This window comes from Macrotis lagotis, chromosome 1 (genome assembly GCF_037893015.1).
Source record: "Macrotis lagotis isolate mMagLag1 chromosome 1, bilby.v1.9.chrom.fasta, whole genome shotgun sequence".
NCBI classification, from domain to species: Eukaryota; Metazoa; Chordata; class Mammalia; order Peramelemorphia; family Peramelidae; genus Macrotis; species Macrotis lagotis.
Window position 1 is genome coordinate 17,089,647 of NC_133658.1, and position 25,128 is coordinate 17,114,774.

General features: G+C 41.6%; 1 protein-coding gene across 3 annotated transcripts in view; it reads right to left on the minus strand.

Moving 5' to 3' along the window:
• The window catches only part of PPP2R2A (protein phosphatase 2 regulatory subunit Balpha), an 89,980-nt gene that overhangs the window by 49,100 nt on the left and 15,752 nt on the right, over positions 1-25,128 (minus strand). Inside the window, exon 2 of one of the 3 annotated variants that reach the window (XM_074195235.1) lies at positions 11,649-11,736. The exons of 1 other annotated variant lie outside the window; for it this stretch is intronic. In XM_074195235.1, the coding sequence (XP_074051336.1) occupies positions 11,649-11,691 (43 nt within the window). In that variant the 5' untranslated portion in view covers positions 11,692-11,736. Of the gene's footprint in view, positions 1-8,412; positions 8,465-11,648; positions 11,737-25,128 lie in introns of those variants that run through there. One more of the 3 variants, XM_074195238.1, reaches the window with a different exon arrangement.

Here is a 25,128-nt window from a genome sequence, read left to right on the forward strand (position 1 = left end):
AGGCCATAGATCAAAATATAAAGTAAATTGTAGAAAGTGGCAAAAAACAGGCAACAGAAATGAGGCATTAAGGAATGGAACCTTCCAAAAACAACCAAGACACAAATCTATTTTCAATCCATAAACAAATATGCATGTTCATATAACCCTGCCACATAGGTCCTGAGGAAAAGAAGGAAGAGTTGGAGGGGAGGAAGAAGCTTGCATTCTCTCAGGGTAGGCAATATACACCTAGTTAAGAATCTATAAAGTAAATACTAAGACATTTCCTCCTCCTCAGTCCACTCCCAAGTTAAAGGACCAGGGAAAAATTTTGTAGAATGAGAAAGAAACTCAGGACTTCTAAGAGTATGTTCCTATTATGGAGGTAGGCAGAGATGAACCAAGACAAAAGGGGAGCAATGACTGACAGAACTGAAAAGAAGTTGGGGGGGGGGGGGTGTTCTAACTCACCAGCTTCTAAGCTTTGAATGTCAAATAGAAGAGTTTCTGATGGAGCCTAAAGAAAATAGGGGACAACTAGAGTTTATTGAGAAGGGGGAATGAGACCACTGATATTTAGGACAGCCACTAGCACCGAGATGGAGGACAGATTGGAATGTGGAAGAGACCAATTAGAAAATCACATTCAAGGTGAGGAGGGCCTGAAGCAGGGAGATGATTGTGAGAAACAATAAGGGGAATTGAGGTGAGGGATGCTGTGGAGGTGGAATCAGTAAGAGCTGGCACCTGACTAGATATGTGGGATGAACAAAACCAAAGAGCATACCTCAGTAGCTCAAAAGATATTAGTTATCCCAGCCCAGTATAAGTGATGTTCATAATGACATCAATGAGTCATGAAGAAAATCTTAAATTCAATATACAAAAAAAAAAGAATATAACAAATCTTAGAAAACCATTTTAAAAATATTTTAAAAGAAAGTTTCAACACTTAAAAGGACAAACTTTGCTTACACATATGTATATGAAATTATATAGAATCTCATTCTTCAAAAAAGATCAAGTGTTTTATAAATAACCTCCTAAAATACTCATTATATACCTAAAGGAGGGAACACAGAACCTCAAATCAAATTACTAATTGCTAAAATGTTTCATTCAAATAAGCACTTAAGAAGCATTTCCTGTGTATATATATCAAAGTATATACAGATTTCTCAGACTGGAGGAAAGATCACACTCTTGGAGTTTAGTCTACTTTTTAGGACTATGAAATCCTATTATGACCCAGTTTCCAAAACCTCCATTCTAACACACTCAGAGGGGCTTGTGCACCCTGTACATGTGTTTCCTCACCCTACTGCACATTCCTGAATCTTCCCTCCTCCAAATTATCTATCACTTATGTATTTATTTTGCCACAAATGTAAGCTCCTAGCGAGGAAGGGCCATTTCTTTTCCCCATTTCTACCCCCCAGTGCATCACATGGTACAAGGTATTTTGCAACTGAAGTGAGGGAGTCCTTACAGAGAAATACTTGATATTCTCTCCTTAGGAGAGACAGAAAAGCCAGGGATGACATCCTGTTCCCAGCAAAACACCGCACTGCTGGCAGGAACCCCAGGGGCGAGGTCGGCCCAGGTCCACCCCAGAGTTTGGGCAGCAGTTACACGGCCTGCTACTGGGAGCCCTAATATCTTCATTCTCACAACTCTGTACTCTGGAGTCAGGGGCAGTGCAGGAGAAAGGACACTGCTGGTCTGGAGTCAGATGACTTGGATTCAAATCCTGTCTCCTGTTTATGGGATAGCTTAATCAAGTTACTTCTGCTCTCCAGACCTCAATGACCTTGTCTGTAAAAACGAGTGGGTTGGACTGGGTAGGCTGGAAGGGCCAGTCTGGTTTTGGATAAATAGTCCCAGGGTTTCACACTGAGACTTGCCCCAGCTTGCTCCACGTGATGGCCAATAAGACAAGGAAGGTCACTGTTTTGAAGGGCAACAGCATCCTGTCAATACACTGATAAAATGTACTACAATTTCATCTATAAGCAGTATCCAACAGATCACAATCCTTCCCCACTTCAACTGAGAAGATTCCCTTCCATGCATTCCACCACATAACCCACTCCAATAGTTTGACCGAGTAAACTAGATAGTTTCCTCTTGTTCCTTTGGAACCTCAAATTATCAGCTCAGACTGCCCTTCTTCCAGGGCTTTTGTGGGTCTTCTATTAATCTGCACAGTTTATAGCTTTGTAAATATTCATCCATTTTATAGTGTCAGTTTTAATGGCATATAATTGGGCAAAAAAAAAATCTAACCATTGTTTTCATTTTATCTTCATTGTTGGGGCAGTCACCTTTTTTTGAATTTAATTCAATTCATTTTTCAGACTGGTAACTTAGTTTTCTTTTTTTAAATCAAATTAACTAATGATAAAATATAACCAGATGTTAGCTTTATTATTCAATGGTTTACTGACTTTCAATTGTATTAAATTCTCCTTTGATTTTCAAAATTTCCATTTTGGTGTGAAGTGGATATTTTTAATTTAATTCTAGTTTTAGTCGCATGCTCCAGTCACTGATCTCTCCCCTCTCTTTTACTGATGAAAAATTCAGAGATAGAAATTTTCCCTAAAGTACTGCTTTGACTACATCCCACAAATTCTGGAGTGTTACCTCATTTTTGTTATGCTTTTTTAATGAAATTATTGGCTGTTTCTGAAAAGTGTCCAATTAACTTTTAATTTATGCTTCTGTGTCCTTTTATTAAGTGGAGGTTTTACTACATTGTGGTCTGGAAAGAGTACATTTAATATTTCTGCTCTTTTGCATTTATTTGTGAGGTTTCTATGCCCTAATACAGAGGCTGTCCAACCTTAATTTTAAAGGTTTTTATTGAAACAACAGACAATATATTTTGATTTGCCATTTTAGTGAGAGGTAGCTTCTTTAGTAAACCCACAGGTGGGCCACGTTTTGGACAGCCCTGCCTTAATTACATGGTCAATTTTTGTAATGTGTATGTATTTATTCTTGAAGTCTTTTACACCATTTTTTAATCTTAAATTCTTATTAGAAGTCTTCATCATAACATTGTTGACTTACTTTCATATTTTAACTGCCGAAATATTTTAAATTGTAATGCATACTTCAAGCAACTGTAACATCTTCAAAACTCCATTTATACAGAAATTTAAAAGACAGCCTTGTTTTACCACCAATACTAAAATTCAGTGTCTGCTGGTGATGTCAGACAGAATTCCAAACTGCTGTTGAGGCAATCAAAAGCCCATCAAAAAATGATTAGAATCCTAAAACACGAAGGAGAAGATGGATTCAAAGACTAACAAAACCTATATAAGGGTGACTCCTAATAAGAAGCTGGGTGGTGCCTATAGGGGTGGTGGTGTAACAGGGGCAGTTAGGTGGCACAGTGGGTAGAGGGCTAGGCCTAGAGTCTGGGCAACTGCTCTCCCCAAGTCCAAATCTGATCTCAGATACTAGCCACTGGACTCTGGGCAAGTTACTTCAGCCTCTTTTACTCAGTTTTCTCATCTGTCAAAGAAGCTGGAGAAGGAAATGATGGAACCACTCCATATCATTGCCAAGAAAATTCAAATGGGGTCAAAAAGAGTCAAACATGACTGAAATGACAACAACAAAATTAATACTCAGGAAACTCCAAAGGTCATCCATTTTGCCCTAAAATAGTTAAGAGCAGAAAAGCTGAAAACAAAACAACAACCAAACACTGAGTTACCCCAGAGGAATATTTGTTATATCTCCTTAAAAAATTACTTATCCAGAAAGAAAGAAAAACAAGGAATCACAACTAGTCAAATATACATAATATTAAATCTACTCTAAACTCATTTTCCAATTAATAATGTCTTGACTCTACCATCAGCACTTCAAAAAGGTATCTCACTCTTGATTTTTTTAATTTCTGTAAATGAGACCACTAATAGAAAGGGATTTTTTCCCTCTGCCTAAATAGATTAAAAAATAGACCTACTATGTTCCAAAGACCTAGGGACTATTCCAGTCCTCAGGGAGCTGACATTCTAATGAAGACGATGCATTAAGGGAAACTAAACAAAATAAAAACCGATGGCTCAGGGGTGGCTAGGGAAGTAGAGACACTTCTCCAAGGCATTCCAAAGAACCTTCTAGAAGTGCCATGAGCCAGCAAAAAGCTCACCCAGGAGAACAGAAGGGGAGGGTGGAAGGGGGAGGGAAGTCAGAGAAGGGAGCCTCAGGAAAGAGACTTGAAGCCACAATAATTTACTAAGCCAAGCTGAGTCTAATCCTGGCCAATCCTGAGGGTGGGCTCCTGAGGTTTTTGGGGTTGCAGCCTCCAAGTCAACACCATGGTGTACTTCCATGCCACTGCCAGTCCTGTCCAGTACTTAACACACTTGGGCAGCAATTCTCTTCCTTTCCATTCCCATTGGAGTCAGCTGGTACCAGAGTGCTGGCCTAGAATTGGGAAGAAGAACCCGGTGCAGACTCAGACAAGCCTTAGCCTCTGTCTGGTACCTACCTGTATGGCAGCAGGGTGGGCTGAGGATCAAATGAGAGAATGCCTGTAAAGGAAACCTAGCAGAGACCTAGTACACAGTGGGCACTAGAGAAATGAACCTGTGCCACACAAACGGTCTTCCCTGTGCACAACAAATTTCTAGTCAGGGGATTCACTAAGAGGGAAGGGGCTGGTCCACACTAGGAGTTCCTACCAGGTCCAGATCCATCTCTCTCTCACTCCTTATCACCATCCAAGGTCCTCATTTTACACAGTACAGGGGCAGGGAGGGTACAGGATTTACTCAAGGTCATTTAGATAACAAGCAAAAATTAAGCCATCATGAACTGGGTTGTGGAAAAGAACGAGCAACCCCTGATGCTCTTGAGGGGAGGGGGAACAGTAGCCCTAATGATGAACATTCTCACCCCTGCAGATCCTCCTCTAAGTCCATTCCACACCTTATCCCCAGATGCTCCCACTATCAAGTTCCAACCTAACTGCACCCAGACCTCCTACTCTGCCCTATGGAATGCTAGATTTCTCTCCCTCCCTCTTTAATCCTTTCCTCTCCTAATCCATTACTACTTTTCATGATACCAGCTTTCCCAGGCGACCTAGGGTCCCTGGCCACCCTTTGCAGTGCTGGCAGCACCTTCCTTCATTCTCCCTAGCCAAAGTGGAGGAGTGGAGGACACGATTACTAGCTGAGGTGAGGAAATAATATGATGGGTTGGAAGTTGGGAATGGTGGGGCTAGTAATAGCTCCTTTCTTCCTGGCCCTAAATAAGGAGTATTCCTTGTTTTAATCCACCTGCAAGGTGGCAGAATGGTAGAGACTTTTTTGGATAGCAAACCAGACATCCTTGAAGGCTAGCTCAGAGCTATAAAGATACTGGGCCTGACTCTCTATTGTCCACCCACAAACCCCAAGGACAGCAGAATTCCTTGAGGCAAGAACAGAATTGTGATTAACAAGAGAACTGGGTTTCTAAACTGAACTCATTATAGGTCAGCAAAGTTCAGAGCCAAAGAACCAAGCAGGAAGAGGACAAACTCAATTACAGAGTAAAATTAATGCTTGCTTTGACACCTCAATTCTCTCTCAGACCATCTCTCCTCCCCCACAAGCCACTTTCTCCTTTCCTTTCCAGCCTAGCATCCCCTTGGTGAACACTGTGCCATTCTTTCCAATCCCTGGCCCTTTTAACCCACAGCAGATTTTGCCCCACCAAGCTTCAGCCTGGGCTCAATCCTATGGCTCCTACACAGGGGTCCCTTACAAATTTATGTTGACCTAAGTTTGACTGGGCCTTCACGGCTACAAGCTATTCCTCCTCTCCCACTCTCATTCCCCCCCCCCCATTCTTCTTCTGTCCATTCACCGAATGATTCCTAGTACCTGGCTGCTAGACCTACTGGCCCTGGAGGAGAAAATGAGGCTGCTGCCTTAGCACAGCCACCCCTAACCCCCACCTGTGTCATGTTCTTTTTTTTTTCTTAGGTTTTTTTTAGTTTTTTGCAAGGCAAAGGGGGTTAAGTGGCTTGCCCAAGGCCTCACAGCTAGGTAATTATTAAGTGTCTGAGACCGGATTTGAACCCAGGTACTCCTGATTCCAAGGCCAGTGCTTTATCCACTAAGCCACCTAGCCGCCCCCTCATGTTCTTCTTGAGAATGAAGGACCAACAACAACATTCATCACCACCATCACCTTCCTCCTCAGCCCCTAGTCTGTGCTCAGTTGGGTGCTAAGGGTGATACAAAGAGAAAGACATGCTCTTATCACATTTCCTTAGCTTAGAAAGTCTTCAATGGTTTTCAACTGCCTACATTCCCTTAGCAAATAAATTAATTATAAGCTACGATCAAAGGAAGCCACTTCACAATGCCAGGACCCACTTTCCTCATCAATAAAATGGGAATAATCCTTGATCTAAGTCACTAGGCATCTCCATCAAGATGACTGCAGAACTATCTAAGAACTCCAGTCTCCCCTCACCAGTTAGCTTTTGATCATTTCAAACTGAATGACAAACAGAGGCATCTCAAACACAGCCTGCCCAAAACACAACTCATTATCTTTCCTACAAACTCACCCCTCTTCCTAACCTCCCTATCACCACTGGGACACCACTCACTTGTACCCTAGCACAGAGAGAGGCCCAGCCCTTTCGTTATTGCTTCTGCCATCACCTCTCACATGTGGGTCCTCTTCTCTCTCCTCAGCCCCTCGGCACCCTCAGCAGGACTACTACAACAGCCGGGACTGGCCATCTCCACTCCTACTCTTCCTCCATCCAGCCACCTAAACACGTTCCCTAATGCAACGGTCTCACCACATTAACCCTGCACAATAAATTTCAGGGGTTCCTTATCAAATACAAATGACTCTGTTTCAGTCCCACTGCATTGATTAAACTCCTAGGTGGCAGGAGCTAAGTGCTGGCAGTACAAAGAAAGACTTTCCAAATGAACTGGCTTCTTATATCCAGTCCACTTCTCATCTTCCCTCCCAGGGCCTTCTTATTCACATAGTCCAGAATTTTATAAGCACATCTAGTCCTCCCTGGAAGAATGGAAGCTTTGGTTTTGACTTCCTTCCTCAGAGCTTCTGTTTTCTCATCTATCCATCAAGGGGCTAGATTAGACAGAGATGTAGGCTAAGGTCACTCACTATCTGTTTTGGTGTATGTGGCCCACAAGGTAAGAATGCCTTTATACTTTTAAGCAAAGGAAAAATATCTAAGTGTATGGACAGGGTCTCTTCCTTTTCCATCTTTGTAACCCCAGCTTCCAGCAGCATTACCTATCTATCTATCCATCTGTCTCTATCTGATATTTATTTAAGTTCTGTGTAATGACAGGAGTTAGTATTAAAAATCCCAGTATTTAAGGCATTATCCCAGGAGTTTGTGACCTTTTATATCATGATCCCTTGGGCAGATGACAAATCTTAAAAGCTGAACCCTCTTTTCAGAATGTTTTATAAATATTTTATAAAAATGTTTTGTAAAAAATATTTTAAAAATTTTATAAAATCAAATATACATATAACAAAAGAAACCAAATATTATTGGAATTAGGGACGTAAATTTTCCCCCCTTTCTGTAATGTGATCAAGTCAGTCATTCCAGATTAGGAACACAAGCCTTCATTTAATTGCTGATAGACAACTGTGATCTTTGTCCCCCCCCCCCCTCCAACTAGTTCATTCTCTTATTACAGGAGTGGAACTGAAGCCTTACAGAGCATCCCACTGGAAGTGGGAACCTGCAGCTGTACCAAAAGGGCATCAGAAGCTGCTCTTCAGCAACAAATAAAGGAGTTGGCAAATAAGACCTTTACAGGCATGATAAAACCGAGAACATCGTGCCATGGGATAGAGCAGATGATCATGAAACTCCCTGCAGCTTGTGCAGGGTCTGGTTTGAGTCACCTGATAAGATCTAAGCGAAGTCAACATAGACCTTGACTCCTGATGACTCTGCCATCAAGGTATTCAGCCAGCCAACACCAGCTTCTTCCCAAAGGGAGTAGATACCAATAGACATGCAGTGAGGACAAGCCATGACAGCTGTCTGCCTCAGTTTCCTCCTCTACAAAATGGAGATAATTGCACTCCTACCTGCCCAGGTGGTTCAGATTCAAATTCTATCATATCTGTAAAGTCTTGACCATCATTGTTATTTTTAAGTGACCCACTTTTAAGAGCATCATCTCACTCACAAAATATTGCCAACAGTACAATCTGAAAAACAGTAAGAACTAAACCTTCAAGTTCTGTAGGATGGTTAAGCAGACAGTATTGCTGGGAAGAAGACCAAGGGGCATTTAAAACGCTGGGCCAGGGGAGGCTAGGTGGCATAGTGAATAAAGCAACAGCCTTGGAGTCAGGAGTACCTGGGTTCAAATCCAGTCTCAGACACTTAATAATTACCTAGCTGTGTGGCCTTGGGCAATCCACTTAACTCCATTTGCCTTGCAAAAACCTAAAAACAAAAAAACAAAAAAATCACTGGGCCTTCCAGAAGCAGACAAAACTACTCTGCTAGAGGCAAAAAATGTAAAAAACGGTGAAAACAATTCAAAGAATAAATTCGACCAAATAGAAATGGCTTTTATTGGGGGAGGGGGGGAGAAGGGATATGCCCAGAAGGTATCAGCAACCATCTCCGTCCAGTAGGTTCCAAAGGACTATTTGTGCCCCCTCTGTGGAAGTCTTCTGAGCTCACACTGAACTGCTCAGCCAGTCAAATCCACCACACCTTGACTTCAACACTAGGATGTCACTGGTCTTCTTAAAAGATGGAAAATAAAACATGATCTATGTATAACCAGGTTTTAAAATGGGGGAGGGAAGGGAGTGCAGGAGGACTCATTTGGCATGAAGACCTGAAGGTCATTTTAGTTACTGTCCAGAGGATGTTTTCCAGTTTATTAACATCTTTTCTAAAATAGGCCACTAGAGTGAAACACAATCCTCTAGATGAGGAAGGCAGAAGAAGGTCAAGGGGGAATGGTAGGAGGAAGGGGAGAAGTAATGAAAAGTAAAGAGACCAGGACAAGAAAACAGAGCAACAACTGAGAATCAACCCGAACTCACCTGGCAGCTTCCACTACCACAGTCAACTCAGTTGAAGTCCTTTCTAGTTTCTTTGGATGTCCTCGGGGGCCCTATATCTCCTCCCATTCCCCTTCTTTGTTCTGGAGTTCACTGCAGGAGTTGGGGACTATCAAAAGTGGGAGGGGGGGCATCAAATTCAGCAGCTAAGATCATTGCTTAGCTTTACAGTCATCAGGAGGGCTGGTTTCTGGTTTCTGAAGGGGGTAATACTGAGTCAGACCATCGAGAATTAAGAAGTGAATTTGTGGGGGGGGGGGGGCGCACAGCAATTGAAGAAGTCCATGGCCAAGATTATTTCTCAGAATTGAGCAATAAATGGGAGGAAGAGAATTATAAAATAACAGTTTAATCGTGTCAGTGGCAAGTTCCAAGCATTATTAAGGGGGCAGCAGGCAGAAAGAACAAGGACATGAGATTTTACACAATTGTTCTAAAGTAGTTTCAAAATCATGTTGGCTTTTCTGATTGACCAAAATCCAAATCACTTTTTCAAGTTACCTCCAAGCAAATGTTCTCTCATCTCTGAGGTTTTTTTTTTTAATTTCCTCTAAGGTATACGAAGTAGTAGACTTCATCCCTCATAGATTTCATCTTAAGAGATGTGCTTCACATCTCAAGCCTGGCAGTTCCCCTGATACTCTTATCCAATGTGTTAGCTCACCCTTTCTCCCAGGTTTTGCCATCAGCAAAAAAAGTGATCATTATGCCACTTATGCAGTTATCCAAATGAATGTCAAAATGTCCAACAATACAGGGCCAACTACAAATCCTTTGGAAACACTCAGAAGTTACAATTCATCACTCAAGCCAGTTCTAACTACACAGAAACGAACTCCCTCCCTATCCAAAATGTAGGCCTAAATATATCTGACCTTACCTCTTACCCAACACACAAAGGAAGGTAGAAGAGGCTGAGAAATGCTTCTATTAATACTGTCTAAAATCTTTCCCCTTTCATTCTAGTTAAATTAGACCATTTGTTCTTACCCAAATAGAAACAATTTGTGATTCCACTCCAAGGATTTGGACTCAGACCCACCAAAGACCTCATTACAGTTCTATCAAATGACACATGTATGGGGGGGGGGGGGGGTTGAGTGTGTGTAAATAAGTAATCTGATTTGAGCTTGCAACTGTGACAAATAGGTTTAATTCCCCCTCCTTCTACAGGAGAGAAAATGTGGCTTAGAGAGGCTCTCCTGCTGAAGATGACATCATCCAGAAGTTTCCACCACAAGCCTCCAAAGCCTTTAAACTAACTGAACCTGCTTCTAAGTTTACAGAAATTTCTCACTTCATTCTCTGTCCTAATAGTTATCTTTTGAACTGAGTATTTCAGAAATGTTTTAAGAGACCAATAGACGTAACAGGAAATATTGCTTTGCTTTTCCTATTCCCAGTACCCCAGGTCTATTGTGGTGTGAAGCAAACCAAAGGTCTTTCACTTCAAATCATCTATTCCCAGGACATGACTGACAGTTTATCTAGTGTTGCCCTTCACTCTTACTTATAATATCAAATAACATTATAAAAGCATAAAAGTGAACAGAATCAATTTAAAATATTTCCAAAATTTTAATATGTCCTCAATTGGCCAGTAAACTAAATCCACTGAATAAGTTTTTTTGTTTGTTTGTTTGTTTTAGGATTTTGCAAGGCAGATGGGGTTAAGTGGCTTGCCCAAGGCCACACAGCTAGATCATTATTAAGTGTCTGAGACCAGATTTGAACCCAGGTACTCCTGACTCCAAGGCCGGCGCTTTATCCACTACGCCACCTAGCCGCCCCTAAATAAGTTTTTATAAAATGAGTCAATCTCTAACCAAATCGTGTTCTGAATTCTAAGGAACTAAAAACAATGTTCTTCAGTCATTTATGTAGTTTGATTTTTAAAGCCTAGTTACTTGAGGAGCACTCACTCACACTCTCCTGTCAAGTGCTGCCTGGGGCCCCCCCACCTCACCCCTCCCAACTTCACACAAGGTTTATTCCTCTCATACTGTAAACAACCATAGTGGAGCTCCTGACCTATTGCACAGACTCAAAGTTGGAGGCCAATCCAGAGGCCCTCTGGTCCAAAACACATCCCCAGGAGAATTGCCACAGCAACACACCTGATCAGTTGTCAGCCAGTCTTTGCTACCGACTTAATGAACAGCAACAAGGATCCAACCCCAGTGAAAAATGTGAATGAGACCACGCCTGTTTTCTAAAACACCAGAGAGTGGAATCAGAAGGAGATCACCAGAAATGATGCCTCTTCTATTTCAGGTTTGTGTTTCCGGTTGATCTTTTTACAGTCTGGCAGATAACCTAATGTAGAATTCAGTATAAACAACGTGAAGGAAAAAATGAAGTGGCCCTTCCTGGAAAAGCAAAAAGACGGTGTCTAGGAAGGAAGGGCAGATGAGGGCCTTGCCACTCAGGGCTGGATCTCAATGTGACATTCCCAAGCAGACATCAATTTTCAAACAGTGTTCTCTAAAGCTCACCTCCACCCCCACTCCCCCCCTGATCTATCACAAGTAATGAGCTGAGGAAGTACAGACCTGGTTGGAGAGCTAAACCGAAGGCATCCTTTCTGCTGAGCATGGCAGTACATAACACAACACCCTATGAACCAACAGCAGGAGCTACCTGACAGGATGTAGAAGAAAGGTAGCATCTCAGAAAAAGGATTTCTTTGAACAACCCAGAAATATCAATGAAATCATTTACAACAGTCTACAATAACAATATAAGAGCTGAACTCAATGCCCCTCTCCCCACCTCCCTTGCACCTAGAACACACTAGCCTCCTGTCAAAGGCATACCCTTACTTACCTGACCCACCCAAGAAGCCCAGGAGAAGGAAAAGTGTTGGCTTTGGCACCAGAAATTCAAGGCTGGGGCCTGGCTCTGCTACTTAACTACTATGGGTAAGTCATCAAACTTTTCTGAGCCTTTGCTTTTTTCATCTGAAAACTGGGGGTGACAACATTTCACCTAAGCTACAAAGACCCACACCAATGTGAACTCTGTGATCAGGAGCTTACAGGAGGGAAAGGGATAAACTGAATTTCACACCTGCCTTCACTGGTGCTAGGACTTTGGAGATCATGGAGTCCAACCAACAAGGCAGGGGACTCTGGGTGTGCAGCACTGCATTTCACCAAATATTTTTCCCTTAACAAGGATAACTCACTTGGCTGGGAAAGGATATATAGTCAGAAAGGAAGGTGATAATCATGATGATTTTTTTTTTAGAAAAACTATAGCATTTCAGAGCAGAATGGGGACTTCAGTAGTCAGCTAACACACTCAGAGACCAACAAAAACCCTTCTACACATAACCTTCAACTGAACATGCAATCTTTGACTTTCAGAGAGCCAGATTCCATTCCTCATCTAGACAGCTGTAATTTTGCAGATTTCCCTTACTCCTAAATTTGATTCTTTGTGGATGTGTGCTACTAGTTCTTTTAGGGCCAAGCAAACCAAAGTTGACACTGCTTTCCCATGAAAGTTCTTCAAAGACTTGAAGATTACAATCCAATTCCATTCCCCTCTCCCATGCTTCTCTTTTGCCTGAGTTAGAAAAAAGCCAAGTTCCTTCAACCAATGGTCTCTCCACAGCATGGACTTATGGTCCTTCAATATGTGAGTTTTTCTGCTCCAGCATATCAAATGCCCTTTCAAAAAATAAACATAATACTCTGGAAGTGGTCTGCCCAGGGCAGAGGCTGGGGGCTTCTGAGGACTCCTTAGTCCAGGAAGCTCTACCTCCTCCAAGATAAACAAAGATGGATTTCTTGGTCACCTTTTTGGCACCAATATAGTAACTCTATCTAAAAAGGAAATAGGGGACGGCTAGGTGGCGTAGTAGATAAAGCACTGGCCTTGGACTCAGGAGTACCTGGGTTCAAATCCAGTCTCAGACACTTAATAATTACCTAGCTGTGTGGCCTTGGGCAAGCCACTTAACCCCGTTTGCCTTGCAAAAAAAAAAATAAAAATAAAAAAATAAAAATAAAAAAAAAGGAAATAAAGTTAAGCTAGCCAGACTTATTCTTGATGAAACCATTCTAGCTCTTTGCAATCAATGATTATTTTTCCATATGTCCAATAACTGTCCTTATGATCACTATCGAAGTGTTTACTATGAATGTGTGGCTGCTAGGCAGCAGGTGGCTGCCTAGGTAGATCAAATTCCTGACCCAGGAGTCAGGAAGACTCATCTTCATCTTCAGTTCACTGAACCTTGTTTGCCTGGGTTTCCTCACCTGTAAAATAAACTGAAGAAGGAATGGCAAACCTCTCTTTCTCTGCTGCCAAGAAAACCCCAAATGGGATCACAGAGTCAGATGTGACTGAAACAACTGAACAACTACAAAAACCAAACAGGCACTGCTAAGAGCTGGTGAAGATACCCTCAGAAAATTAGGAAATTAGATCTGAACAGGACATGTCATCAGTCATGCATCTGGTTAATGACAGCAGAATCACACACGCAGTATAAACGACAGCTAAAAGAGGAGGAAGGGATGCCCAAGAAAAGTCTCTCAGAAGAAGGTGAGGTTTGAACGGAGTTTTGATCAAGGCCAGGGAAGCCAAGTGGTGAGGAGAGAAACTTCCATTGAAAAGGTTCAGAATCGGGAAATTTAATGCTCCATTCAAGAAACAATAATGAGTAGGTTGATTGTTGCTGGATCATAATGCATAGAAGGGCGATGAGTGTAAGATGGAAAAGGGAAGGAAAAAAAAGCTTTATAAAGGGCTTTAAATAACAATCAGAAGGTAGTCTGTCAAGAATAGAAAACCACTGGGGTTTCCTAAGTATATGGGGGAGTCTACAATTTTAGAAGTTTCTTTTTCTTTTTTTTTGGTTTGGGCAATAGGGTAAAATGACTTGCCCATGGTCACACAGTTAGTAGATGTCAAGTGTCTAAGGCCACATTTGAACTCAGATCCTTCTGATTCCAGGGTCATGATATCCACTGAGTCACCCAGCTGAAATTGCCCCAATTTCAGAAATTTCTGCATGTCAAGTCCCACTCTTGTAGTTTACTGACTCAGTTTTGGTTTTCCATTGTTGTTAATGTTAGTAAGTTGTTTCAGTTGCATTTGACTCTTACCAGGGATACTAAAGTGACTTGTTATCCCTTTTCTAGTTCATTTTACAGATGAGGAAAATGAGGCAAAAAAAAAGTGACTTGTCCAAAGTCGCAGTCAGGAGGTGGACTGAACTCCTATGAGAAGCTCCCGATTTCAAGCTGTGTATTCTATTCACTTGCCACAATAGCAGTGTCTAATTTTTTTTTGATGAGGCAATGAGGGTTTAAGTGACTTGCCCAAGGTCACTAAGTGTCAAGTGTCTGAGACTAGATTTGAAATCAGGTCTTCCTGACTCCAGGGCCAGTGCTCTATATCCACTGTGCCACCTAGCTGCCTCCCTATGTCTAAATCTTAAAACTACTTTTAATTTTTCCAAAAAGCTTTCATTTTTCTTATTCTTCAGAGTGAAAAACAAGCTCCCTGACATTTAAAAATTGCAGAATTACTGATAAGTTGCAATTCAAAATCGAGCACAACAAAAGTAACAAATATAAATGAATTTTCTTCTATGAAGATTTCCTGGTAACGCAAACCTAATTTTTTAAAACAAGAACTATTTCCTCATTTAAGTATCAGTCCTTCAATGGGACAACATGGTCATACAGTTTTCTTCAATCTATTTCTACTGTACCTCAAAGGAATGAAATTCCCATATTGTTTCAGTTGTTATAAAAAAGAACCTAAGTTATAGCTTGGTCGTTTAAAGGTCTGCCTTTCACTCTTAATAGAGATCTGGCTACTGTGCTAAAACAACAGTGAGCTATTTATGGAAAAACTCTGCAGACAAGACATTGAAAATCATACATACTGATGTCTGTATTAGAATATTTGTTTTGTCAGTAACAGAACATGGGCAACAGCCTACTTGAATATTTTAAAACTATTTTAAAAAAACCTATAAACAACTCCTTTATCATTTTAAGAGCTGATTTAAAACTCTTCACCTACAGACTAAGAAGTGACAAATACCACCTCAAAGTTATCCTGAAGCAAAAGTGGCAAAAGTATTCTCATCTGCCATCACAGGGAAACAAGAGGGCTGTGGAGTAGAGACATTAAAAAAGGAACCAGGACCAGGATGGGGAAGACAAGAGAAACCCTGACCAACTGGAAAGGCACTTGAAGGTCACAAACACAACTTGAACAAAACTTGCTTCCTAACAAATCAGAAAGCTATGAATGATATCTAATGTAGTTATCAATTTATTTGTTTCAATCTAGGAAAAAGCAATTCATGAAACTGAAAATATCTCCTTCCAAGGTCCCAAACAAGACGTAACAACTGAGCACAAAAATAACATGGTCCATTTTATCTTTTCATTAAAAATTAGAGTTAAGAAATGATGAGCAGGCAGATTTCAGAAAAATCTGGAAAAGACTTTCAAGAAGTGATGCTGAGTGAAACCAGCAGAAGCAAGAGAACATTGTACACCTTAATAGTAACACTGTACCAGGATCAACTAGGATGGACTCAGCTCCTCCAAGCAAACAGCTATCAGAGACAATTCTCCAAGACCTGAGATGGAAAATGCCATCCACATCCAGAGAATTAAATGATGTAGTCTGAATGCAGAGAAAAACATACTATTTTTTACCATTGGAAATTTGGTGTTTTGTTTTTTCCTTCTGCTTTTTACTCTTTTATTCCAATTCTTCTTTCTGGGTGACTACTAAGCAAGTATGGGTAACATGATTGGCCACATATCAGCTTTATCAGCTTACTTTCTGTCCTAGGATGGGGGGGGGGGGGGGGGGGGAAAGGGGAAAGAAGGTGGGGAGGGAGAAAACTTCATAAAAATGAATGTTGAAAACCATCTTAAAATTTATTTTTAAAGAAAGCAAAAAAAGAGTTGGAGCTATTATTGCAGTAATGCACTTCTAACACCTTTTCCCTAGAGTAAGATGTCAGCAAATCCATAAGCAAACAAAGGAAATAACCCAACAGAGCCCTTTCAGAAACCAACAGACTGCTTCCACTAGTCAAGTTAAGGGCAGGCCATCAGGTGAGCAGGGCATCATGGAGTTCCTCCTCAGACACTTCAGGGACACTACAGTCCAGGACCCTGAGTCTGGAGTCAGGAAGAGCTGACTTCAAATCCAGCCACAGATACTAATTGACCCTGGACAGGTTTCTTAGCCTCAGTTTCTTCAACTGTAAGATGGGGATGATACCATCTGCTTCAGTGTTATGTGAAGATAACTTATCAAGCCTGGAGCACAGTATGTAGGTACCCCACTACATAAAGGTTTATTTTATTCTCTTCCCTCCCCCTTGTAACCTCAATTTCCTCACAGGTAAAACAAGGCTAATTAACAGCACCTATCTCTCAGGGTTATTGTGAGGATAAAATGAAAGAATGCATAAAAAAAATTTCACAAATTGTAAAGCACTCCTCCACCACCATCAGTTACAGTAAAAAGACCAGAGCACTCATTTTACCAAAAGTCAGGAGACCCAGTTTCCAGTGTCTTATTCTCCTCCTCCCCACTAAGAGCCCTGACCTGCTTCAGGCAGCCCATTCTATCTTCAACCCTCAGCTCTCAGGCTTCGCTTCACACAGATTCCCCAAAAGTGTCACAGATTGTGATTAGAGTTAGAATGTGATGGTAAAGGAAATGCTTAGGATAAAGTAATTTTAATTTTCACAAGACTTTTGAAAAAGTTTCTTTGAATGAGAACAATGAATAAAAGTTAATGATAACAAGGTCTGGTGACTTTTTAGCTGGTTTGGTGTATACACTGTTTCTGTCTGTCTGTCTGTCTGTCTCTCCGTCTCTCTCTGTCTCCCCCCCCCAATCTCCAGGCAGTTCTCCAAGGCTCAAAGTCTCAAGTCCAGGGGCTGATCTCCACTGGGGGGGAGAAAAGCTATCCCTGGAGCTCCCTGAGTGGATCCAGATCCAAAAACATCCACTGCTCCGACTGAGTTAAAGTTCATCTACTCCACATCAGTTCAATCACCTTTGCCAAGTCACCAACTCTCCAAACCTCAGTTTCTGTAGTGAAAACCACAGAGATTGTGTTGGAGATTTGCAAACAGCTCTTTCAGATGATGTTTCATGGAGACCCCCCCCCCACAACACTAAGAGGCCTTAGGTCTCAACTTACTCAAGGATTTGGGCAATACTAGAGAGGGCATATTTATTAAAACTCATTCTTGTTAACATCAAGAGTTTTTCTTACACCATGCAATGTCTCTAAATGATCTGAGAAGATTAGAAAAATTCTAAACCAACAAATGGACACTTCTTCCTGTTAATTTAAAGTACTCGATTGACTTTTTCCAATCACAAGAACAAGCTGAAGAAGGGAGCAACCTAACTTAACAGCAATGGTCTAGAAAGGAGGAGTGTTTTACTGCTCTAAAGCTCAACATACCAGCAGTGTGACAATGCAACCTGTACTGGTGTCCCAATCAATGGCACTAACCACCCCCACCCAACATAGTCTGCTAGTTTGATCACCCTTGGGTAGCAACAATCAGTTCTGGGTACCACCTGTAAAAGAGGAATGGACAGAACAAGCTATGAAAGGGCCTCAGGAGAATTGAAGCAGAGATAAGAGACAGCCCTAGGAATCTTATTCTTCCTGTTCTCCTCTCAATGCCAGCCCAAACCTACAGAACCCAGGAAGTATTCCCCAAGCATCTCTCAAGCTCTGCTCCCAATGCATCTTTTTTTTTAGGTTTGTTTTTTTTTTTTTTTTGCAAGGCAGTGGGGTTGAGTGGCTTGCCCAAGGCCACACAGCTAGGTAATTATAAGTGTCAGAGGGCACATTTGAACTCAGGTCCTCCTGACTCCAGGGCCGGTGCTCTATCCATTGAGACACCTAGTCACCCCCTCCCAATGCATCTTTGTGCCACTGAGGCAGAAAAGGGAGTCACTAAAAGAAGAGGTAAAACCACACCCACAATTATAAATAAAAAAAATCAAACAGAAGCAATTCCAAAGATGTAGGAAATGCTGATTAATTTGAGAAATCATAAAAATAACAGCTTACAAGATTTCTCTAATTACACTTACGACCTAAATACACCTATGGAAAGATGCTTATGGAATAATTTAATAAAGGAACTTACAAATTTTATTCTTGCACAACTCCTTCAGTAGAGCTGTTTCTGCTTAGGAGCAAAGTGAAGAAAATCCATAGTCTTCAAGTTAATATCTGAAGCTTAGCACTAGAAGTGTTGGTTACCCTTCATTTTACAGATGAGGAGACTGAGGATGGAAGTAAAAACTGGAATTCCAAATACAGGTTACAAATCCAGGCCCATGATAGTCATTGGTTCCTCTTCTAAGCTCCTCTGGCCCAAAGATTCTAACTTTTGAACTTCTATTAACAAACTTTCCTTTTGATATGATTTCTCTCTCATCACATTCAACTGAGATCAATGTATACCATGGAAACAATGTAGACTAGCAAACTGCCTGGGGGGGGGTGGGAAGGGAAATTATAAAACACAAAATAAATAAAATTTTTCAGAAAAAAAAGCTTTCCTTTTCCAACTGCTAGTATATCCTACCCCAGCCCTAAAAAATTCCATTTCTCATTCCATCCAGGAGACAGCATAGTCCAGAGTGACCTGGTCTCCAGACCAGGAGTCCCTGGGGTGCAGGACACCCTGAGACTCCCACCAGCAAGTCTGTTCACCTCTCAATGATGTTAAGGCAATCTCTAAACTAAACAGGGGAGTCCAGTCTTTGAGCTCTTCTGGTCCACACTGCCCTTCAAAACCTTGTCAAGGCTGCATATAGAATTTAGTATTTATGACTACAATGTAACCCATGTTACCAATGAGTAACAAAGTAAAGGGTCAAAAGGCTGCATACAGGTGGGTAAGACACACCTGCTTTTAAAACTTTAGATTGCAGAGAAGGTGAGTCAGATAGATTTCCCTCCAAAGAAATCCCAGACCTAATCCCCATTGCAAAATGCTCCTAGGTGGACATCTGTGAGGCCCTTGAAGACAAGGATCATTTCCTGACTGTTTCCAATCTCTCTTTCTTCATCACCTAGGACACAGCAATGAAGAATCGCTTTCTGATCAATGAATTAGCACTCATTCAAGTTCCTGGTAGCTCCCCAGGGAGAGCCACTAGGCCAGGAAAGAGTGGGCACAAAGTGGGTGGCTCTCTCATTCCACAAATACAACCTCCCATCTTGGCGCCGAATTCCAAATGCAGAAAGAGACAGAAAGGCCTACAACTTCCAGTAACAGCCTTCATCTTCAAGGGGAGGAAAGAGTCCTCTGGAAGTGGCAGGACCTGAGAGCCCTGAAGAGAGAATCCAAGTGCTTTCCAAGCCTGGGTTGTCCCACCTCACTCCTAAAACTGCTCTCTGTCCTTCTCCTGACCTCATGTCATTCCCATCCCTCCCTGTTCTTCCAAGTTGTCCATCACTCTGCTCTGGCCTCCCTTTCCTCCCCGGAATCCACAAGCTGTTCTTGTGTGTTCTTGTGCCCAATACCTCTCCATCTTCTCCTATTACCATCCAGGCTGGCTAACTGCCCCACTCTCCCCCAGCTTCCCCAAGTGCTTTCTGTATGCTTAGGGCCACTAGAAATCTGTGATCTGGGTTACCTTTAGCTTCAGCCTTTATTTCCTGCTAAGTATTACACTGTCCATTGGAGCTTGTCATTTCAGTCGGGTCCAACTCTTTAAGGTCCCAAATGGGGTTTTCTTGGCAAAGAAACTGGAGTGACTTATCCTGTCCTTCTCCAGCTCATTCTACCCATGGGGAAACTGAGGCAACAAGATTAGGTGCCTTGCCCAGGGTCACACAACTACTTAAGTGTCCAAGGTTGCATCTGTACTCCAGTCTTCCTGACCTATCTCTTTATCCACTGAGCCACCAAGCAAGACTTCATCCTCTTAAAAATGCTCAGCTGAGCCTACTATGCCTCCCAGCCATCACCAAATCTCTCCTCCTTCTCAAATTCATTAAAAGAAAGGGGGGGAACCCCAAAACACCAGCAATCTACATCCACTATCTCTACTCACCTTCTAAGAATTTCTTACAACCTGGTTCTATTCCTACCAGTGAAAACTTCTGCCCTCTATTTCCAATCACCTTTCCACTTCTTATCATTCTTACCCTCTCTGCAATTCCTGGACACATTTTCCTTCCCTTTACTTTTTTCTTTTTCACAAATTCTGAACTTAAGAAATAAAATAGGCATTTCTGAAATATGGACAATGTGCTCTTCCCTTTTAAATATATAATAAAGCTATCAAGTAACTTTCTTTCTATGCTCCCCCCCATGGTTAGCTCTAGACACTCTATCATTCCCTTGACTTTCTTCTAATCCATGTGCTGCTGCCCCCTAAGCCAGAAGTGTATTTGGGGTTGTGGACCAGATCTTCTCTGGATTTAATTAGAACCTCTATACTTAAAGACTCCCAACGCTGCACATAGGCAATCATGTTGTCTCAGACTCCAGTTTTCCATCTAAGCTCTACATCTCTAATCATCTCTAATTCAAATTCCAAAATACAACTACTCACAATCTTTTCCCCTAACCCCATCCCTTACTATGATTCCCCCCATCTATCTGAATTACCATCCTTCCAGTCAGATTCCCAACACCATACTTTACTGTTCCCAACTCTATATATATTCAAACAGTTATCAGGTACTGTCTCGCCTATCTCCAGAGGCTCTCTCTGATCCATCAATGCCTTCTCTCTATTCATAAAGTCCCGGTAGTTCAATACTACTTCATTTCTAATTAAGACTTCCAATTGGTCTCTATCCTCTACACAAATTCTAAAATAACCTCTAAAACAAACAAACAAAAAAAACAGTCAAGTCAATTTCCTACTTGAGAAGATTCAGTAAGGGCAAAATTTTTTTTTTAAGCAATTTGGAATTCCATTCCAAATGTTACTAATTGTACCCTCTGGCCCATTAATACAGCCACCAGACATAAAAAGACAGGCTGACACACACACACACACACACACACACACACACACAGATTTATATGAATTGACAGTGTGAAATTAGTAAAGTCGGAGAAAAATTTTTTAAATTATTCCATGTCTTAAAGGAAAACAACTTTGGAATAATTGGTAACTGGGATCAATGCACTGACCAATGAAGATTTCAGCAGACTTCTAAGGAAGCCTACCTACCTTCAACTCTTAGTGTAGTAATGACTTAGGGACAAAATGAGACAGACATTATCAACCAGTCAATGTTTTGATTTGTTTTGGTGGATTTTAAATGTTTGCTGGTGAGAGGGAGGGAGGGAAGGAGGGAGGCAGGCAGGCAGGGTTAAGTGGAAAGAGAGAGAGATACAAAGCAAAAAAAAAAAAGCTATCTATAAAAGTGAACAAACTTTTAAAGGAGGCAAAGCAAACAAGAATCTTATTAGCTGTGAGTTAAACGCAGTACACACTTTGAGAAACTGTACATAGATATACAATCCTCTTTGGTTGTCTGTAGATTGGCATGTTTGTGCTTGTTGATGATTAAGCTCATAATAACAGACTCTCACTCAGATGGCCACGGGGGCTCCTCTGGGGCCCATCGAGTCCTTTCTTGCTAGATCAAGTTGGCCTTTCCAGACCCCACTCCCAGTGTGCAGATCACACACACTAGCCCCTTCCTCTGGGTTCCTGCATAGCTCATCCTCAGAATCCTTAATTTCCTTCAAGTCTTTGTTCCAGCACCCCTTCAACCCATTAAATCTCTGTAGAAACTGCTAACCAATTTTATCTCTTTTTCAAATGACTGGGAATCCATCTACTCAGTCTCCTCCTTTTACGACAAAGATCCTTTCCTTGTTGTAAAAAACAATTAAACACACAACAGCTATATACTTTAATACTTTATTCTACCAATCCAGGGAGAACTTAAAACTGCACTAAGACTGTTGGGACAACTGGTATATTGAACATGGTTGAATGAGGCAGCTAACAACAGGCTTCCCCCCCTCAGGTCTCTGAAGCATTTCTGAAATATACATAATGTGCTCTTCCTTTTTCTTCTGATCTCTCAGCTATTAATGGTGTTCCAGTCCTAACTGTCTTCAAATTTGCCCCATTGTAAACGTAATTATTTCCGTGTGACCATAGCATGTTCAATAAATGCTTTTAATTTACTAAATCCAGGGTGACTGCTTTTAAAATGCAAATTACCAGGTCTTGAGACACACCTCATTCTAAATCCAAAGGATCTAAACCAAGAGACAGGCAAAGTTAATGGGTGCTCCCCTCTGGCTCCCAAAGGCTCTGATCCTTTCACTTTCACAAAGATTTACCAAGATCACCCAGTAGACAAATCACTAGATGTCCATTTATGCCCCTCTTCTTCAGCTCCTTTGTAAGAAACTTTCTATAGAAAGTTTAAGCCTTGGAAAGCACTTTACAAATATTATCTCATCCTCGCAACCAGACAGGAAATAGAGGCTGTTATCCTCATTCTACAGATGAGGAAGGACAGGTTAAGGGACTTGTCCTGGATCACACAACTAGTCAATAGTTAAAGCAGGAAATGAACCCAGTTATTCCAGGTTCCATGCCCAGCACTCTACAAGTCTGGCATCACCATCTACTCCCCACCCCCCAAAAAAGCATTACAAGAGTGAGAATTTTAAACTAAAAAAATCCTTCCTTCAAATGAATGGCTGATTCAAGGCTCCCTCCTGTTCCTGTTGGTTTTTTCAACAGTCTCCAAGTACTTGAAGTGGCTCAGTCCCTCTTATAATCCAAGGAAGCTTCCCTTTGGTTGGCAAAGTTGCTAAATACAAGCCCAAGTCATATCAACAGATACAGAGTGGGGGAAAAAAGGACAGAGCATATCAACAGGGCATAGTTAAGAGTGGGAAAAGACAGTTATATTCCTTTCTCAATATTCAATTATGAGTTAGTTCTAAGGTGTCCAAAGCAAATTACCAAATGCAGAGGCAAAGAAACAACTTGGCCTTTTTTCCCTTTCAATTCAGACATGTATTAAGCACCTACTAAGTGCAAAGTAGTAGGGACAGAAGGTTGCTCCAGATTTCTGCATCTGCAACAACTGCCAGTGATTAAGGGCTGAAAAAGTGACCAAGGGATCAAGAAGTGAAAGGGAGTTTCTGGTTTGTTCAGTACCTGAACCCCTGGGGAATGATGCTACAAAATAGAACAAATGAAAATGTATGAAAGAAAACAAAAATTCTTAGAAGATCAGAATGGGAGACAGGAGAGGGAAGTAAGAGGAGCTAGAGCTAAAAACAGCCCAGAACAACAGATGAGACTCAGACCCTCTGATGACAATCCCCACAGTGGTTCTCATTTACAAAAGGGGTAACAGTCCCAGCCTGGGAGGAGACCTGAGTCTAATCCTGGTTCTGACCTCATGCCCCGCATTCCAGATTCCTTCCTCAGTTCTCCTCCTCAGCCTTCCCAATTCCCTGACCCCAGATTCCTGAGGGTGGCAGTGACTTTACCAGTGGAGTCACAAGTTTCAACCAGGTTTTTTCCAAAGTGGGGAAGGCACCAAACAGGCATTCACTAATGTTTGCTGAAGAGATGAAAGAAGGCTAAATTGAGGGAGAAAGAGCAAGAAATCTAACAGATATGGTTAGAATTAGATAATTTTTCCCCTTCCTGTCCTATCCTCCCAAGATTAAAATTGAGCTGAGGTTTCTGAATAAATCTCTACAACTTTCCTTTAAACCCCAAGCCTAGATCTTCATGATTATATAAGACTTGAAAACTCAATAATTTTGTATGGGGGGAGGGGAGAATCAACATGCCCCACTCCCATTTCCATTTCCTTCTACCAAAGCATCCCACTGGATTGTTGTTGATTCATTTTTCAGTAACATCTGACTCTTCATGAGCCCACTTGGGGTTTTCTTGATTTCCTACTTCCTTGTCCAGTTAACTTTACCCAGGAGGAAAATGGAACAAAGTGTCATGACTTTCCCAGGGTCACACAGCTACTAAGATGAGTCTTCCTGACTCCAGACCTAGAGTTCTATCCGCTGAACCGCCAAGATACCCATATCCTTGGGAGCATTTCCAAACTTGAGCTCTTCCAGTGGAGCATGCTTCTTAGGACTTCTCAGATCCTTGGGTGGCATAAAGACAGTAAGAGATGCTTCTATCAAAGAGGACTGGCCCCTGAGCCAGAAAAAACAATCTATAGTCAGCTTTCAGAAGGAGGAAAAACTTTTGCTCTACCCCATCTACTTCTCTTCAGAATTCTGGAGTATCCCTAGGGTGGATACATACCCAGCAGCTAGAGCAAGGGACACATCTAGGGGAACTAAAGTCAAGATCTTGGGGTCCTACTTTGGGGTGCTTTGTCCTGGATGTATCCTAAAATGATGATTCCAGCTTGAGGAAGTGACCGGTGAATCTGGGATGACAGGAGCTCTTGGCTCAACTGAAGAAGATGTTTGGAACATTGTCTACAGACCTCTGGGGAGGAGATGACCCCCCCCAAAGAAGGATGGCCTAGCATGGCAGAAGACCTAGCCCCTTAAAATAATGGAAACTTAAGGTGAAGCTGAAAGGCCTTTGCAATGAGGCTCACAATGTCCTGTATTTTAACTATCAACCTCCAAGAAAAGTTTTAAAGATGGTTAAGTGTTACTAATTCAGGTTTTTTTGTCAACATACATCAATATTTCTCTTGGATGGAGAAAATAACTATCCTAAATCCGGCTAACTTTGCTAATTGAGTCTTTTTCTATTCTCTTTTGGCAAGACCCTGGACATAGGTCCAAGCAAAAAGAATGGGCTCTCCCAGGACTGAACTCAAGTTCAGTATGCATGGGCCTAGCACTAAGGACCCCTTAGAGAGAGAGGAAGAGGACCCCAAGCACTAGATGACCCAGAGAGTCTACTGTTTGTCCATTTATAATCCCTAAATTTATCATTAACTTTATTGTTCTAAAACATGATTTGTCGTTGAACAATTCAAGGGGAAACTCCCCAAGAAAA